General features: G+C 37.4%; 1 protein-coding gene across 6 annotated transcripts in view; it reads left to right on the top strand.

Moving 5' to 3' along the window:
• The window catches only part of NKAIN2 (sodium/potassium transporting ATPase interacting 2), a 595,332-nt gene that overhangs the window by 457,210 nt on the left and 120,347 nt on the right, over positions 1–17,775 (top strand). For all 6 annotated transcript variants that reach the window (XM_087718532.1, XM_087718534.1, XM_087718536.1 and 3 more), the window contains exon 4: positions 1–201. In XM_087718532.1, coding sequence (XP_087574658.1) covers positions 1–201 — 201 coding nt within the window. The remainder of the gene's footprint in view (positions 202–17,775) is intronic.

Below are 17,775 nucleotides of genomic sequence, written 5' to 3'. Positions count from 1 at the left end.
GAAACAGATCTTATTCTGACCTTCAATATTTCAATGCACCGGTCTTGGTGGATGGAAAATGGCCCAGGCTGCACAGTGACATCTGTGACTCCAGCCCCAGATTGGGCCCCAGAAGACCATCGCTACATCACTGTGTCAGGGTGCGTTCTTGAATATCAATATATAGAAGTGGCTCACAGTGCTCTACAAATCTTTTTTGCAGTAAGTATCCCATTATCTTTCATTGTCTTCTTAAATGAGGTATCTCATAGAGAATACGAAAATTGCAATATTCTTTTTAAGTACATTTAGTTTGAACCACATATCATTTTTAAAGAATGATCTCTAGAACTGTATAAATCTAGAGGACACAAAATCATGTGGTACTTTACAGAACATTTGCAAGCTATAGCTTCGGATGAGAGCATCAGAATTTCAAAAATTTCAATGTGTCTTGAGAAGCATTTAGGAATAAATGCAAGGTGTATGATTGAGCAAGCTACCATCTTTTTATTAAAAACTGCGACTACAGTTGTGCAGTTGTACTATTTGATGGCGCAACAAGGCTTAGTCTGTATTCATTGGAATAATTCCCAAATGACAGGAATTTAGAATTATACTACAATACTTAATTGTAGATATGTTGTTCCAGTGTTTTCTTCTTTATCCAAAACCTTATTTATTCATTTTATTTACATGAATTATCAATAGAAAAGTATTAAAATATGAATGTATAAATTTATAAATAAATAGATAAGATATTTCACTGATTTCAAAATCAGTAAGGCTTTTTATTGCGAGAAGATCTCCCTGGGGAAACACATAATAATTGTGTAAATTGTGCCTTAGAAGTGAACATATTATTAATTAATGCTACATGAGATTTCTAAAAATCAAAGAATTTGAAATATATAGCAAATGAGCTTCTGTAAAATCACCCAGTTTTTTTCTACATTCCTTATTCCATTTTTGATCTAGTACAATTAATTTTTCTTTTCAGGAACAAATCTGCCAGGAAAGTTTAAGCCCATAGTCAGAATTTAAAATTGGAGTTTTAGTAGAAAGAAATACTCACATATCTTTCTATGTACCATAAAAAGCAGGCACAATATTTAATATTTAATTCTTCACTTGCTATAATAACTGTAAAAGCATTATTAAAGCACAACCATTTTACATTCCACAGAGCATGCTTATGGAAGCAGAACTGTGATCTTAAATTAATCGCCTGTTTTTTTCTGAAAGATTTTTATATTGTAAACTAGAAAAAACATTGCAACAAGTGATGAAAAACAGAGTAGTTAAATATTATTATAGACTATTTCCCTATATTGAATAGCCTTGTGTAAATTTTGGGCAATGTTTGTTACCTGAAAGAAATTATATGTAAAAGTGATTCTTGTAAAAACAGAACAGAGAAGAGATATATTTGCACAAATATGTCCAAGTATTGGAGAACATATAGACCAGTGAGTTGAACTGTGATTTAATAATAAATCACAACTCTGATTAAAAGGAATGAAATACAATATCATGTTACTCCAATATCATGTTACTGCATTATAGAGCTCTCTTTCTCTCTCTTTAACACATAGACATAGAACAAGATGGCTTATATTGCCGTTTCCCATATGCCTATGAAATATGTTTGAATTTCACAAGAACATGAGCTGAATTTATCCCTAGAGCTTTTCCCTTTATGTTGAAACCTAATAGTATACATAATCTACATTTAGTAGAGACATTTACTTGGCTCCTACTTCATATTCACACAATATTCACATACTATTACTTAATTTCTGAGGGATTGTTCCTCAAATTATAAAGCCAGAGCCCTTGTTTTACAAGTTGCATCCATAAAAAGTACCCTATGTTTTACTAATGAGCTATGGCATTAGCCTATAGATCTTATTTCCATATGGATTAGCAATGGATTTATAAAGTTGCAGGTAGAAGACCTCCTCAGTCTTACCTGAATATGCCAGGAATACAACCTGGGATTTTACATATATCAGATTCATATTTCATTCATTTTATTCTCTGTAGGCAATGTGTGTAGAAAGCCACAGAGATAACCTTGGGAAACCTATGCAGCAATAGTTAAAAAAACAGGCTTTAAGCCCAGAAAATGAGAAACAATAACAACAACAAAAACAACAAAAACCCTCAAATTGGCTCTGCCCTAATTACCTGGATTATGGAGGAAGGGAAAGGACTTCACAGTTAGGATTTCATGATTTGTTTCTATAGAATTTATTAATAAAGTGTGGTTCTAGTCCAAGTGCTCGACATAGACAATTTCCATGGGCTGAATCTGCTATTGATCACAGATAGAATTGATAGCACTTATTGGTCAGGTGTAACTAAACATTCAAAGCAAACATTTCTACTTTTTACATTTTAAAGGAAATTCACAAACTTTGTAAATATTGGCAACTCATACTCCACTCATTCCATTAGTAAATCATTTACATGGACTGAAACACTGATGTCATCTAGTAGCATCTAATGCAGTGTTATTTCTATTTCCATAATTGCAATTCCTGATGTTATCCAATTTGGTGTATTTTATTAAGTGAGCATAAGCTACAATAATTGTTTGAGTCCTTTCTAAACAATTCCAAATATCTTTCCTAAAAATTTCCTTCTTCCTTATCTGCCTTGCTCGATTTCTCTCATTGGGAGTTCTTGGTGAGAACCTAGTAGCAATGGACTTCTAATCACTCAAGATTCTTCATGGGTAGTGTTTGAAAGGTGTCCAAATAATCCCCTTCCTCTGAAGTGATCACTTTTTTGCACAGTGTTCTAGAATAAGGGTCCCCAACCCCCAGTCCATGGACTGGAACCAGTCTGTGGCATGCCAGCAACTGGTCCATGCAAACAAGTGATGCCCCATCTGCACTATGCAGGCAGCACACAACACCATGCCTCCAGTCCATGGAAAAACCTTTTCCCACCAAACTGGTCCCTGGTGCTCAAAAGGTTGGGGGCCACTGTTCTAAAATTCATTATGGCTTCAATGAATGCTATGGTAAGGGTATGTTCTGCCACATGTGGGTTGGATCTATGACCTCTTGGTTATTTCTGGGGTAATAGGGTGATATGAATACAAAGAAGTAGTCAGCAGCACCCAGAAGGAAGCGTTGTTGTGGCCCTTTCTTAAGAAGCCTTCTCTGAACTCGGCTGCTTTATGCCATTATCTTCAAGATATGGTTCTAAATTACCGAATGCCCTAGAAAGTGGGATCACTTGGACTGTCTTCAGTCAAAATTCATGGCTAGAGATAGGACAGAAAAAAAATGATCTGGTGGATGACTTTTCCTGGATCTTAAATGCCCTTCTAGTCCTTTTGAATTTCTGAATCATGAATTACGGTGTCTTGCAATCCATAAGTGATGGAAATCAGAGGCACTGTTCTGCAGTGGTTCCATTCTTCTAGGTGTGCAGTTCCAATTAGAGCTGATGGAAATGAGAGACTGGACAGGTGAGCACTCCCTTGCAATGTACCTTGGCATTTGGTTTGTCCTCACCTGTTGTTTACTATCAGAGGAGGCCATATGTTGGTGTATGACACTTCATCATACACCTGTATATCTTCATTCCAAACCAGGCTAGAGATCCAATGAAACTCTTGACCTAGTGTCTAGCGTCTACATGGACTTAAATGGGACAAAACTAATACTGAGATTGACTCTAGAAATATAGAGCTAGGAGAGCATTTGGCAAAAGCTTATGCAACAATCATAGGCCTACCTCCATGATGGTGAACTTGTGGCACGTGGAGCCATTTGTTGGGGCATGTGAGGCATTGCCCTGTCAGCTCCAGCTGACTTTGGCCTTCATTTTTTGCCATTTTTCGCCTTCCAGAGGCTTCCCTGAAGCCTCCAGAGGGCAAAAAACAACCCAATGCACCAACTGGAAGTACAGGAATGGATTTCCGGTTTGCACGTTGGGCTGTCTCCTGAAGGCTCAGAAGGGCGAAAAACGGCCCTACAGGCAAGCAGAAGTCTGTGCCTGAACTTCCATGTTGCCCATAGGTCTGTTTTTCATCCTCCAGAGGCTTCAGGAAAACCTCCTGAAGCCTCTGGGGGGGAGGCCATTTTTGCCCTCCCAAGGCTCCTAGAAAGCCTCTGGAGCCTGGGAAGGGCAAAAAACGGGTCCATCGCGTGTCAAAAGTGGGAGGGGGTAGGAGTCATGCACGCAAGGGGTCATGCACATAGAATTATGGGTATGGGCATGCGCTCCCCCCACTTTTGGCACACGATGGGGAAAAGGTTAGCCATCACTGCCCTTTCTGGAGCAAGAATTAATTACTGTCCTATTTGGAGCCGGATCGTTATCATCATCATTTGCTTTTCATGGGGTCTGTCTTTGCAAACCATCCAAAAACTGCAGTTGTGGTTGAATACTACGGACCACATGTGGGCAGGTGAGAGTCATTAGAGTCACATAATGCATTGGTTTCCAGCAGGCTTCTGAATATAATTTAAAGAGCTGGTTTGGCTCCTAGAACCACCTTTTCCAGACAGAACCCATCTATCCAATACAATTATCCCAAGGGTACCCCATGACCCAGGGAGTGTCTGAAGGGAGTACTTTATTGTTCTGGACTGATCTTATGAAAAAGCCTCTTCTCAGCAAATTTTGATTTCACCTACTTTGCATCATTTAGAAGGACTTTGAAAACTGCACCCTTCTACAGGGCATTTCAGATCTAACAGTTATGAGATTATATAGTACCCTGGTTCTTATTTCTGTATGTATAGCTGCTTTTATGTGTATATATTATATGATTGTAAACCACTGAGAAATTGCTCACAGCTGGTGGTAAATAAGTAAGTAGATGGGGCTATCAGCTTTGCAAGCATTTATAGGCCCCGGCTTAGTTACACTATAAATATTCATGCCATGCCGGGGGGGGGGGTGTGTGAAATTCTGCATTTTTTTTCTATCTAATCTCCATTCATGAAAGAGAATTTGCTGTTGAAATTTACTACAAAGATGAGAAATTCTCAGGGGTGAAATTGCACTTAGTTAATTATGAAGTGGCTGTCTGGATGTCTTGTCTGTTACTGTACTATCCTCTCTTCCGTGGTCTGAAGCTGTCCTGACATTCAGCACTTCAGTTTAATCCCAAAGGGAGAAATCGTGAATATCATGTTTTCTTCCCACTTTTTCAGCTTAGACAGCCCAGGGTTTTCAAAAAGATGGCAACAGAAAACAGCTATTCCAGCAGTAGCACCCTTCACACCTCTAGCTCTATTAAGTAACCTTGTAAACCCTACCGAGATAAGTTCAGAAGAAATGCTCAAGCCTAGAGGGAAAAAAGATGCTTGTTTCAAAGTGAGAGTGGGGAAAGGACATTTTGAGAAACCAAGAGACAGATCATAGCAAAACTTCAGGGGAAAAAAACCAGCCTGGCAACCTAGCAACTAGTTTTGAAGTTATCCCCCGCTCCATGTGATTCAAGCCCTTCTCTAAGCTTCATTGTCTGACCTTGTCATTAGAGAGAGAGAAGATGAGTTTTTCTTCCAGAGATGGTCACAAATATTGCATTTAGAAATGGAATTAAATTAAAGCCTCATTTGAGCATCACTATTCATGTAAATAAGATTATTTAACTTAAGTAATTTCTCAAGTTCTATTTTCAGTACTAATGCCTCATATTTTGTTCCCATTCAGTAGTGGTATTTTATTTTTAACATAATGTTCTAATGTGCCTCCTACTTATGTAGAACTATATAAAGCAAATCTGAACTCCTCAGATATTTCTTGTGATTCAAATTGAACTTTGATATCTACACCAAAAGAAAGGAATATGCACTTTAAAAAAAGTTCATATGTAAGCTATTTATTACAGAGTTATTGGAAATGATTGCTAGAATTGCTAGCATGAAGAATTGCTAGAATGAAGAGAAACGTCTTTTATTCTACACTAGTCGATAACCTGGCATTGGCCAGGTATTTATTTATAGGGGGAAAATGTCCGGACCAAATATAATTTCTAATGTTGGATTTTTCCCCTTACCAGAGGGAGCCCTCTTATGGAGTAAAGCCATGGCAACTCCACTGCATTGTACAGTAGAAACCATTTTAAGGCACAACAGGATGTATCTTAACAGAACACACACACCATGTTAGTTAGGGTGTTAGGGGTGTCTTACCCCCACAGTATTTGTTTCCAGGGAGTAAATAATCTGTGTACCAAGTTTGGTTGAAATTGTTCCAGGCATTACCAAGTTATGCTGGAACATACACACACACAGCCATTTTTATTGGATGGATGGATGGATGGATGGACGGACGGACGGACAGACAGACAGACAGACAGACAGACAAATGAAAAGAAGAAATCAAGACAACACTTGACACACAAACAAAAAGAATAGCTGGACATATTTTTATTTTATAATAATGGAATCTTGCAAGTTATACTTCACAGCTCTTTATTTTTCTTGACTTCTTCCTTTCCTATGAAATAAATTATTCTAGATATGATCTCTCCTTTCTGAAGTACCCTGCTTCAGGATTCCGGCCATCCATTCTGTCCAAATGAGTGAGGCATGAAAGTTCCACTTGTCTTGGATATCTTGGTTTTCTTCTCTTCCCTCATGCCAGATATTCAGTATTGAAGGTCTGCTGGGAATCCTTGTCCTCCCTGGGGTGTTATTCTTTTTGGGGGAGGGGGGAGGCTTTTGTTAGGAGTGTTTTTGTGAAGGGATGTCACAGGGAAGAAGAAATGTATTCCCTCTAATACCTGAGGGGAAAACAAAAACCAACAGATGGAAGGTTTAGAGTAGGAGATCCAAAGTTGAACTAAGGAGGAATTTCCTGACTGTAAGAGCTATTAAGTAATGGAAGCAGAGGTGGTATTCAGCTGGTTCGGGCAGGTTCAGACGAACTGGTAGCTCTGACGATCAGCTGGTCCCGCCCGCCCACCCCTGCTCTATCTTGTCCTTTATTTTCTGCTTTCTAGCTCATCTCAATCGTGCAGCACAGCTGATCCCCCCCCAGCGGTTTTACTTACTGTTGCTGACTTAGGAGATAAGCAGCTGAGCTTCTAAATGCTGCATTTTCAGTGCTGCATGTGCATGAAGCGCACGCTCACTGGACTGATTGTTAAACTGGCAGCATCCCACCACTGAATGGAAGAAACGGCCTCCTGAAATTATGGATGCTCCACAACCGGAGACATTCAAGAAAAGACTGGACATTTGTTTCCTGCACTAAAGATTCCTTCCCTGGGCAGGTGGTTGGACTAGGAGACTTCCAAAGTCTGTTCCAACGCTATGGATCATTTGATAAACTGCAGATTCTTTCTGAATAAATTGAGGTTCTTTTTCTCAGTGGTGAGACTTTAATTTGAATCCAGTCAGGATTAATTTACTCAAGCAGTTGTTTTCTGAGCAATCTTACTACACTTAATTAAGCTGTATGCCTGAGAAAGGTTGTTTACAACTTTAATAAAAATAAATATTTAACTATTAATAGTTTCAAGAACACATTGTATTTACACTTTATCTCTGAACAAAATAAATAAATGCAAAGAACAATAGCATGAAACTATTCAACAAGAGATTCCTTCCAATCTACAAAGGCAAAGGAATCTTATCATACTACATGTGTTAATTATCTCAGTAATGTCAGAATATCACACCTAACAACTGTCTTGTGAATGGCCCTGTCAAGTAGGTAATTATCACTCTCTGTGCCTTTTGTATTTTAATTCTGTTCGACCTCTTAATTATTCATTTCCACCCAAAACCTCTAAGCCTATACCAAATTAAAACTGTTAAAGATAAGGATATACAGAAATGATTCAGTACACCTCTGGATCATCCAAATTTAGCTGATTTACTCTAGAACATTTGGGATAATTCAGCTAACTCATTCCACAGAAAAATGTATCTCTACCTTCACAATTTTGCGTGGAAAAAAATATGGCTCTAAGACATGAAATGCACAAGAAAGGCAGAAATTTCAATAAAGGAGAACTGAATAATGTTTAACCACAAATTGGTATAGAAGATTTTGAGATTTTTGAGTCTGTGACTTTCATTCTTGGGGACAGAACTAGATGAAGTTTAAGAACAGGTGAATTGTTCATATATTGCAGATGCAGGTAGTCCTCAATTTACAACAAAAATTGGGACTAGAACCTCTGTTGCTAAATGATCCAGTTAAGTGAGCTGTAATCAATTTAACCCACTAAGACATTTTTGCCTTGATTGTTAAGAGAATCATGTCGTCATTCAGGGAATCTGTTTCTTCCCATTGATCTTGCTTGTCAAAAGCCCCTGGCAATGACACAATGGCAATCACATGACCCCAAAATGCTACATCTGTAACAAACATACATACATATATACGTACGTACATACATACATATGTGCGTGCGTATGTGTGTGTAGGTCTCCTTAATTTGTCTAGCAATTGTTCAAAGTTATGACAACTTTGGAAAAAAAGTGACTTAAGACTAATGCTCACACTTACAACTGTTGTAGCATCTCATGGTCCTGTGATTGTGATTTAGATGGTCAGCAACCATCACACATTTACGAAAGTCACACCATGTCACGTTCATGCAATCACTATTTGTGACCTTCCCAGACAATTAGCGCCAAGCAAAGTGAATGGGGAAGGAGGTGGCAAGCTGCAGCCATATGAATAATATAATTACAGCTTTGCTTAGCAACAAAGCTGCCTGTCCCAATTAGGATTGTTAAGTGAGAACTACTTGTAAACTTCAGATTAGATGCAAAGGAACTGATGAGTTACATCATAAGACTTTCATTCACACTTGGTGAGTGATTTGCTTCCTCTGCTCATTGGGAATTTCTCTTCCTCACCTTTTCTGCCAAGCTGGCACAGCACACTGTGCAAACCTGATAGCAGAGCCACACTGCAGATAATTCGTACTTCTCTGTTCACCCTTTTCTCCCTACTGATCCATTGCTGTGGCTCAGCAAAATAGCTTATGTCTTCAGGGAACACAGGGAGAAAAATGTAAATGATAAGGCATAATAAAATCTGGATGTCTCCGTAGTGGTCATAAAAGTCAAGATGGCAGCGAGAACCATGCAATAAAAGTCATGCCTTCTTTTAATGTGTGTTGCAACACTGTGAAATAGAGGCTGGACCTCAATTGTTAGGTTGCAGTCATCATCTTGACCTTTCTGTGAATGCCATTCTCCAAACCACGCTCTTAATTTGTCTGCTACACATTGGAGAGTGGTTTACCCTAATTCTGCCTGATTGTCCCCTTAAATGTTTTGTATGTTTCTCTAAACAATGAGTGGTGATTTCTATGGTACATATTTCTTACAGTAGCACTGTTCACACTAGGTAATCTATGAGGTCTCTTCTATCTCAATCCTATCCCTTTGAGATGTTTTTCAAGATGTGGACAGCTTTAAAATATATGGACTTCAACTCTCAGAATTCCCCAGAGCTGAAGTCCACACATTTTAAAACTGACAAGATTGAAAAAAAAGTTAGCTGTGTGATGTTCCAGTTGTTATGGCCTGTAAAGCATTAGTGGGGAATTGGAGTCACTGCAATTTTATTTAAGAATTTTATTTTGTTTTATATAAGCCTTGTTATAGGTACTGCATTTTCCTTCTCTTAGAGAAAATTCACTAAATATCTGTTTGAAGTATAAAATTGAACAAACTATGTCATTAATCTTAGAAATCCTTAGATCAAAGACTTACCTCAATTATAGTTTACAAGACAGTTAATACTATTCATATGCATAAACTTTCCAAAGAAATGATTACTTCAAAAATCTATCTCTGCTCGTCACCGTTTGGGAAGTGTACAGTAGTGCACTTCACTACAGATTTAGGATATAAAAAGATATTCTTCAACAAATTTGCTTAGAGTTTATATAGGGCAGTTTGCTGTATCTCATATCCAAAAATTATTTCAAATGTAATTTTAGCAACCAAAAAGCCCTTTATTGCACATGCACACACACACGCACACACACATAAACATTTGTGTGTGTAGCTATATACTATTTAAACTCTTCTTCCTATAACTTTTAACTGGGTAAAACGGTACATTATAAGACAACAATTCTTGAACCAAGGTACCTCAAATGGGATAACTTAACAGCATGCATTCCAAATCTGGGATCCATGATTCCTGAGGGACTGAAGTTTGGGAATCCTGTGAATGCTTTAGTGCTGCTGAGTGGCTGCTAGTGCTGCTACAGCATTGCTGGGCTGCCGCAGTCATGTGATGCTCATTTTGAATGTGCTGCGACAGTTTCCCAGCCACCCTCACAATCTGTGGCTCTCCCCTTCCCACCCCCGCAACCAGCACTAGAAGGGAAAGGAGGGGAAAATAGAAAGCAATGACACACATGCACATAGGTACGCACTTCTTAGCTTACACTGCCCCCATGCATAGTTCCCTAACTATGTAGCACTTATTACACATCTCCACAAGCCAAAGAAGCAGAAGGAAAGAAGGAAGAAAAAGGAAGGCAGGCAGGTAGGCAGGCAGGCAGGAAGGAAGGAAAGAAGGAAGGAGGGAGGGAGGGAGGGTGGGTGGGTGAGGGAAACTGACAGGGAGTTGGAAGTTGTTTCTGCTCCCACTGTTTTTTTGCCCACCCACTTTTTTTTTGCCCACTCATGGTCATTCTGTTTTCTGTTTAGGATAAGGAAATATTTCTGAAATTATGATATGGCTTGTAAAATAGTTTACACATATTTGAGGATTATGTATTTCCATTTATCCAACCTTCAGGAGCTGACAAAATAATCTAAAATTGTTTCTTTATTTGAAAAGGAACATTCCCTTCATCAGCTTTAAATGTTAGTTTAAAGCAGTTTATAACAATAAATTTTACATTAAATCAGCTAATTCTTCTCAAATATTATTACATTAGTAAATTCAAGAAAAGTAGAATAGTGGTTTAATACATTAAACCATTACTACATTAATAGTTTAATGTATAAACTATATAAACATATGCAAGAAGTATAGCATGAATGACACCAGGGTTACTAGAGAATTTAAGAATCAGTTCTACAACTGAAAATCTTGTTTCCAGTGGTACAAAGAGTCAAAGTAGACCAGCTTTGGACTTTCTGAAAGATGAAGTATAAATTTCTGTGCTGCCTGGGCTTTTATAAAATCTAGGAAGAAGAAACTGAAAACTTGAGCAGCAGCATTGCAATCATATCTGCTACTTGAGGGAATCCAGAAGAAGTGAGGCCTTATCTTCAGGTTGAAGAGAAACATCATAAATTGCGTTTTCAAGGTTATTGTGTCTTGTCTTCTGAGACATTGCTGTTTCCAAACAAACTCAGCCATAATCAACATGATGCTTTGAAATTTTTTTTACTCCTTCCTACTGAGTCAAAACTCTGGATTCTATCCCCCCCCCCCAGTTTGTACCAGTTTTTGCCATTGTGCCATTTTAATAAAATTAAATAGCGTATATTAAAGTTAAAAAAGGTCATAGTTGGATCTTGGGAGTGAGTTGGCAGTCAGCCGCCTGGCGAGCCACCGCCTGTCCTAGCCCCTGCCTCTCGGTGCTCCCCCGATGCTCTTAACTGAGTGTCCCAGGGGTCCGAAGCGTTTACTTTGAAAAAATTAGAGTGTTCAAATAGGGGTGTGCATAAGTACACCAGCGTGCCTAACGTCCCTGTCCTAATGCCCCCATTTATTTGTACCCATTTCCTGTGTTCTTATTCATGTTTATTTTTATTCCTGTTATCTTGTACATGAGTGACAAGTTAAATAAATAAATAAAAATAAAATAACATTACTATTAAAAATTAAAAGAAGTCTAATTAAAAGAAAAAATAGATGGCAGGTTTTTTTTTTAGATCCCTATATGCCTCCATAAACGCTAATGTTTAAAATGTGCAAAGTTATCTGATTAGTTTGTAGGATACACTGTTTATAAGATTTCTGGCCTTTTTGAATTTGCCAGTTGTGTGAGATTTCTGAGCCTTCTCCGTTGTTTTTTTTCTTACTTCCTTTTCAAAGACTAAGTTCAAAGATGGGGCCTCCTTTCCTCTGTTGGCTATTTATAAGCGGCATTTCATGCACAAATCATTTGGTTTGGCAGAATGAATAATTTTGTTATGTTGGCTCTCAATGAACTTTACAAGAGATTCTTTTGAAGCATCTACTTTATTTTTAACCATGATCAACAGGTGGGAGACTGTTGAAATAACAGTTTGTGCCAGTAAGAAGCAATGTCTTGTCATCTAAATAGACATAGTTACTCTTTTCAAAAATTCAAGATTTAAATCCCCATCCCTATCGGGTGGTATACACCTACCTTCCCTACTGGTTCGCAAATGTGAGTGTGCGCATCCGCACATGCACTCCGCCTTCCATGCATGCGCTTTGCCTTTAAAAGGGGCCTAAAAGGGATGTCATAGAACCGGGACAGGTGAGTGGGGCCACCCATGATTTCTGCTACCGTTTCAGGCGAACTAGTCAGAACCAGCAGAATACCCCGTCTGAACCCTATCCTGCGTGAGCTATATGGCCACTGAGCAAGCAGCCATAGTCTGAGGAGAAATAACATCCTCTCTCAAGGAGGAAAAAAGATCTATAAATGGCTGATTTTCAATCTGAGTTTGTAAATCCCACTCCAGGGAATCATACCTATCAGACAGCCAAAGTGGGGTGATGTTACCTACAAGAGAGGCTTGCTTGCTTGTTTGTCATAGATCTGTGAACTTTCTGTTTTTCATAGTCTTGGATGGAGTCTCTGATGCAAATGTAGCCTGTATCTTCTTCCTTTACCCCATAGTAGTAGTATAAATATTTACACTTTTAATGGGACAAACCAATAATGTCTGAGGTAAAAAAAATGAAGATACAGGAGGATAAAGTGATGTGAAAATAAGACAATAAAATGAAACACAAAGTATTTGAGAAGACTTTAGAGGACAAGTTCATTATACCTTGATGCCATTTTTCTGCTTTCCTCCTTTACTGGATATATCCTTATTGAGTTAGTAAGGTATATTTGTTCAAGAAGATGCTGTAACCCAACATCAGGTCAAAGAATGCTATTTCTATCACTTTCATCATCTATTTCATTCTATTAGGACCAGTCTTTTTCAACGAATCCATATATGAGCTGGCTTGCTGAGCAAACAAAGGAAAAAGATCTCTCAGGTCATTCAGTCTACCAGTGATTGTATTTTTCCCTCAGGGGTTGGATCATTTCTTTTCCCACCAAGTGGTCTAATTAGATGATAGTCTGAAGTTTTCAAAAGCATTTTTGTGATTTGTCATAGTGCCAGCATCTTGGTAACAAGTATATTCTGCTGCCAAACATGGAAAATGTTCCTGTGGATCCTAATATTTCTGAACCACTGACTAGCTAAGGCTCTTCTCTCAAATCCTCTTAGGTTTTTACATCATTTGGCACCTACTATGTGGACTAATTAGTCCAGAGCACTAGCTAGGTTTGGTGTTAATTAATCAGTATGATCCTAAATTGCTATGTATATAGCCCATTCCCAAACCATCTGTAGATCCATCCACAGAGATGATCTTGGAGAAACTATGCAGAAACCATTAAACAAGCAAAAATATAGTTTTATATCAGGGCAACAGAAAAAGTAGATTTTGAAGAGCTATATCAGATCAAGAAATAAACATCACATAGGCCTAACATTACTTGCAATTAGAATGGCTATAGTAACAACATTTTTCAAGTCTGGATGTTCTTCCTCACTTCTCTCTTTAATTGCCATGTGAATTAGGGAGTACTGGTTTTAGGCATTTTTGTAAATCTTCATAAGGGCTTAAGCCATGTTTATCTGATGGTTGCCTTTCCTCTCTCCATCAGGGGCCTCCTTTATATTCTTTACAGGCTGACATTATCCTGATTCTTGGCTGATTCCCATATAATTCCAGGTTTTATTACCAGTATGACAGGGATACTGGGAGAAGTCAGGAGTAAACATATTTCTATAGTGTGAGAAGTTTGTGCTCGAGCCAGATAAATCAGACAGCAATATGAAGGTGATGTAAATAACAAAGATAGATAGCAAAACTGAAAGTTTTCTGCTCAAATGATTTACTTAAAATAATATAAGCCAGGTAATATTACCTTCCCATCATTGCCATTAATTAATACTGAGGGGGGATCTTTTTTGTTGTTGTTGGATAGAGAAATAATTGTAATATATTTCTGTACTCTGTACTCTTCTGTACTCTATTTCAATAATTGTAATATATTTCTGTACTCTGCAGAAATGTTCATTCATAAGTTACTGTATATTGTATAATAATGTACAATATAATATTAAAATGTTATTGCAATTACTGCTAGCCTACTTTTCAGTTTTATTCTAGACTAAGCTTCTCCAAAGTAGCCAGTATTGACATTGGGGGTCAGTGGGGTATTTATGGTTAGTTATAAAGTCATTCAGACATTTAGATTGGATATGGCATTTTTATCCATCTATTGAGTCCACCACTTCTGACTGACCCCACCCCCATCTATTCTGCCTCCTGAGTCCCAGCTGATCGGGGGGGATGGGGATTTTGCAGTAACCTTCCCCTGTAGATGGGAGGAAATAGAGATTTTACAGTATCCTTCCCCTGTTGTGCCCATCAAGCCATGCCACGCCCACCAAGACACACCCACAAAACCAGTAGTAAAAAAATTTGAATCCCACCACTGATTCAAAATGGACGTGTGGTTAAATATTGCACATAATTCAACAATGAAAAAGAAAAAGTTGGGTAATTCTTTATCTATGCATTACAAATATATCTTTAGTAACAATTTTAATACAACCAGCAACAAGAATTGATATAAAAGCTGAGTATTTTCATATTGATCCCTCTGAGTGCTTGCCTATATAATGTTCTACATATTGACTGCAATTTGTTTTCCACTGATGTTATAGGAGTACTTTAAAATAATTATTGTGACAGCATTACCAACCTCTCTTTATGTTTAATAACCAAATCCAGTAATCAGGTTAGCAGTTCTGGATTTTTACTGTAAATGTTTTGTGGAAAAAGCAGATATTATAGTTAACTCCTCCTTGGCTGGAATTGCCTAGCCTATTTTTATTTCTCTTTTTTAAAATCAATATTATTGTTATCAGATAATACAAGCTATTATAGTGTCATTATAAGATTTACAACCTCCCACAGTTCTTTTTTAAATTCCCAAGCAGACTTTTTAAAAAAGAGCTTTAATCACTAAAATCAAAATGGATTCCCTGAAGCACTATTCAACTAGTATAAGATTGCCATCACAATCCTTCTAATTCCACAGAACTACAACTTTATTAACAGAATCGTATTCAGAAGGGATTTTTTTTCCAAATACTACATTAAAATATCTAAATTATACTTGGAATGATAAAAGCATAGAATAATAGAATTGGAAGAGGCCATTTAAATCACTGAGGTCAACCCAAAGTTCAATGCAGGAATCTAAACCAAAACATCCTCTGACCAATATTTCCACTTAAACATATCCAAAAAAATGGGAAGACCATTTATTTCTATATAATTGGTTACCCCATCAAGACTTCTCTTATTTTTAAGAATATTTTCTAACTTTGGGATCCCATTATGCTGTGTCCTGCATTCTAGAATAGAGAGTAGGCCTTGTCCTTTTTCTATTTAACAACTTTTCAGGTATTGGAAAGACACCATCATGGTCCTCTCAGTCTTCATTTCCCAAGAAATGGGCATTTATTAATGTATTAATCAAAAATTATGTAGCCACCTTTTCACCAAAGGCAACTCTCAAATTTCTCAAGTGTCTCAAATTTCCTTATGTTATTTTCAGTTGATTTTTCTATCTTAATTAATTCAATCCTACTTTTATTCTGGTTTTAGGATATAATTAGTTGTTCCATCCTATTTTATGTCATTTGCAGATTGCATTCTTTGAAATTGAAATCATTCATTAAAATAGTGAATACAAAATGTAAGATGCAACCTTTCACATAATTTTTGTGTGATCTATATAGCTATGCAATTGTCAAGCCAGCCATCATTCAGTTGGCCTGTTAATCAATATATCTTGGAGTATATTCTTCAATTCATTCTGAAAAATATGTCTACAATTTATATGTAATCTGTTGTGGGATTTTCTTTGTTTTCAAGATATTTAGAGATTGATTTTTTTATGACCTCCTCTGGAATTTCCCCAGTATTGATTTCATAGAAATTACAATTAATTCATAATTCCCTGGATTCTTTTTTTTTTTTTTTTTTTGCCTCTTTTTGAAGACAGATACAGTACATCCCTCTCCCTGCTCAACTGGCATTTACTAGTTTTCTAGGATTTCTTTAAAACAGTATCTAAGCCAATGCCTTAACTACTCTGGGATCAGGAATACAATTAAACTTATTCAGAGTAAATGTACAGTATTCCATACTTTCTGATCATGTTTTTTAATTGAAATTTCAATCTTTTTCCTTCTCTTGCTCTTCACAAGGACTGAGCTATAATGAGAGTTTTCTTTGTTATCATTTTATATTCATTGATGACATAATACGTAGTTATTTTTTTCTTCCTTCTCTTAGGGAGATGTCTAAAAAGTTGTTTTGGTCATTCTTAGCATCTTTTGCAGTGGTGGGGTTCAAATTTTTTTACTACCAGTTCTGTGGGTATGGCTTGGTGGGCGTGGCAGGAGAAGGATACTGTAAAATCTCCATTCCCACTCCACTCCAGGGAAAGGTTACTGCAAAATCTCCATTTCCTCCCCATCAGCTGGGACTCAGGAGACAGAGAATAGATGGGGTGGGGCCAGTCAGAGGTGGTATTTATCGGTTCTCCGAACTACTCAAAATTTCCGCTACTGGTTCTCTAACTGGTCAAAACCTGCGGAATACCACCTCTCATCTTTTGCTAAACTCAGTTTATTCTGAGGTTTAACTTTCCTGTCAAGTTCTGGATTAGCTGTATCTTGACAATTTCTCTTTTTCTATTTCCTATATGTGTCATGGTTTTGGTTTTATACATGTTTATTAAACTTTGGATGTAGCTGTATACTTTTCTTATGCTGTTCTCTATTTTCCCCACTGGAGTTGTTTGCAACTGTGCTTTTATTATTTCCCACTTTAAGCTCATTTTCCCATAAAGTTAAGGAATCCAGCATTATATAGTCACTTTGTCCCTGCTACTTTGTGTTCCTCACTTAGACAAAAAAAAAGAACTTCCTGAATTGCTTAGCCTCAAGCATGTATTTTTATCATCTTTCAACAACTATAAGGAATAGTTCACAATATTTCTTACATTCCCAACATATACATTAGAAAAGGAATTCCTGGACCATCCCTGGGAGAATTGTCTCCCAACACTTATTGGGATGATCAATGTCACTCATGAGTAGTATTTTAGCACAACTATAGGAATGTTGCAGGTTCCCAATCCACAAGAGGGGATATGGTGGGGCTGATAATATAACTTCTTAGTGGCTGTCTCCTTCTGTTTAGGGCACTATTGCTCTCAAGAAGAGGAATGTCTCAAACCTGCTACTCAAAAAAGGCCTTTAAAATTTCTATATTAGTTGCTATTGATACTTGTGTTGTCTTAGCTTATTGGGTAGATAGTTTTATAGCCTGCATTTTGTTTACGAGCTCAAGATAGTATGGGTAGTCCTTCCTCATTCTATTTTTCTCCACAATAAACAGTAAGGATCAGCTGAGAATGAATGAATGACCTGCCCAAATTCTCATCCAAGGACCATCCATAGTGGACTTGAATTTGGGTCTTCTTAATACCAAATTTAATCACTTTATGATTTTAAATTGTTGTATTATTTGGATTGTCCT

The sequence above is a fragment of the Thamnophis sirtalis genome, unplaced genomic scaffold, assembly GCF_051295495.1.
Source record: "Thamnophis sirtalis isolate CommonGarterSnake01/CBP01778 unplaced genomic scaffold, rThaSir2_p1.2 scaffold_6, whole genome shotgun sequence".
Classification (NCBI taxonomy): domain Eukaryota; kingdom Metazoa; phylum Chordata; class Lepidosauria; order Squamata; family Natricidae; genus Thamnophis; species Thamnophis sirtalis.
Note: the sequence above shows the minus strand (reverse complement) of the source record. Positions and strands in the feature narration are given on the sequence as shown.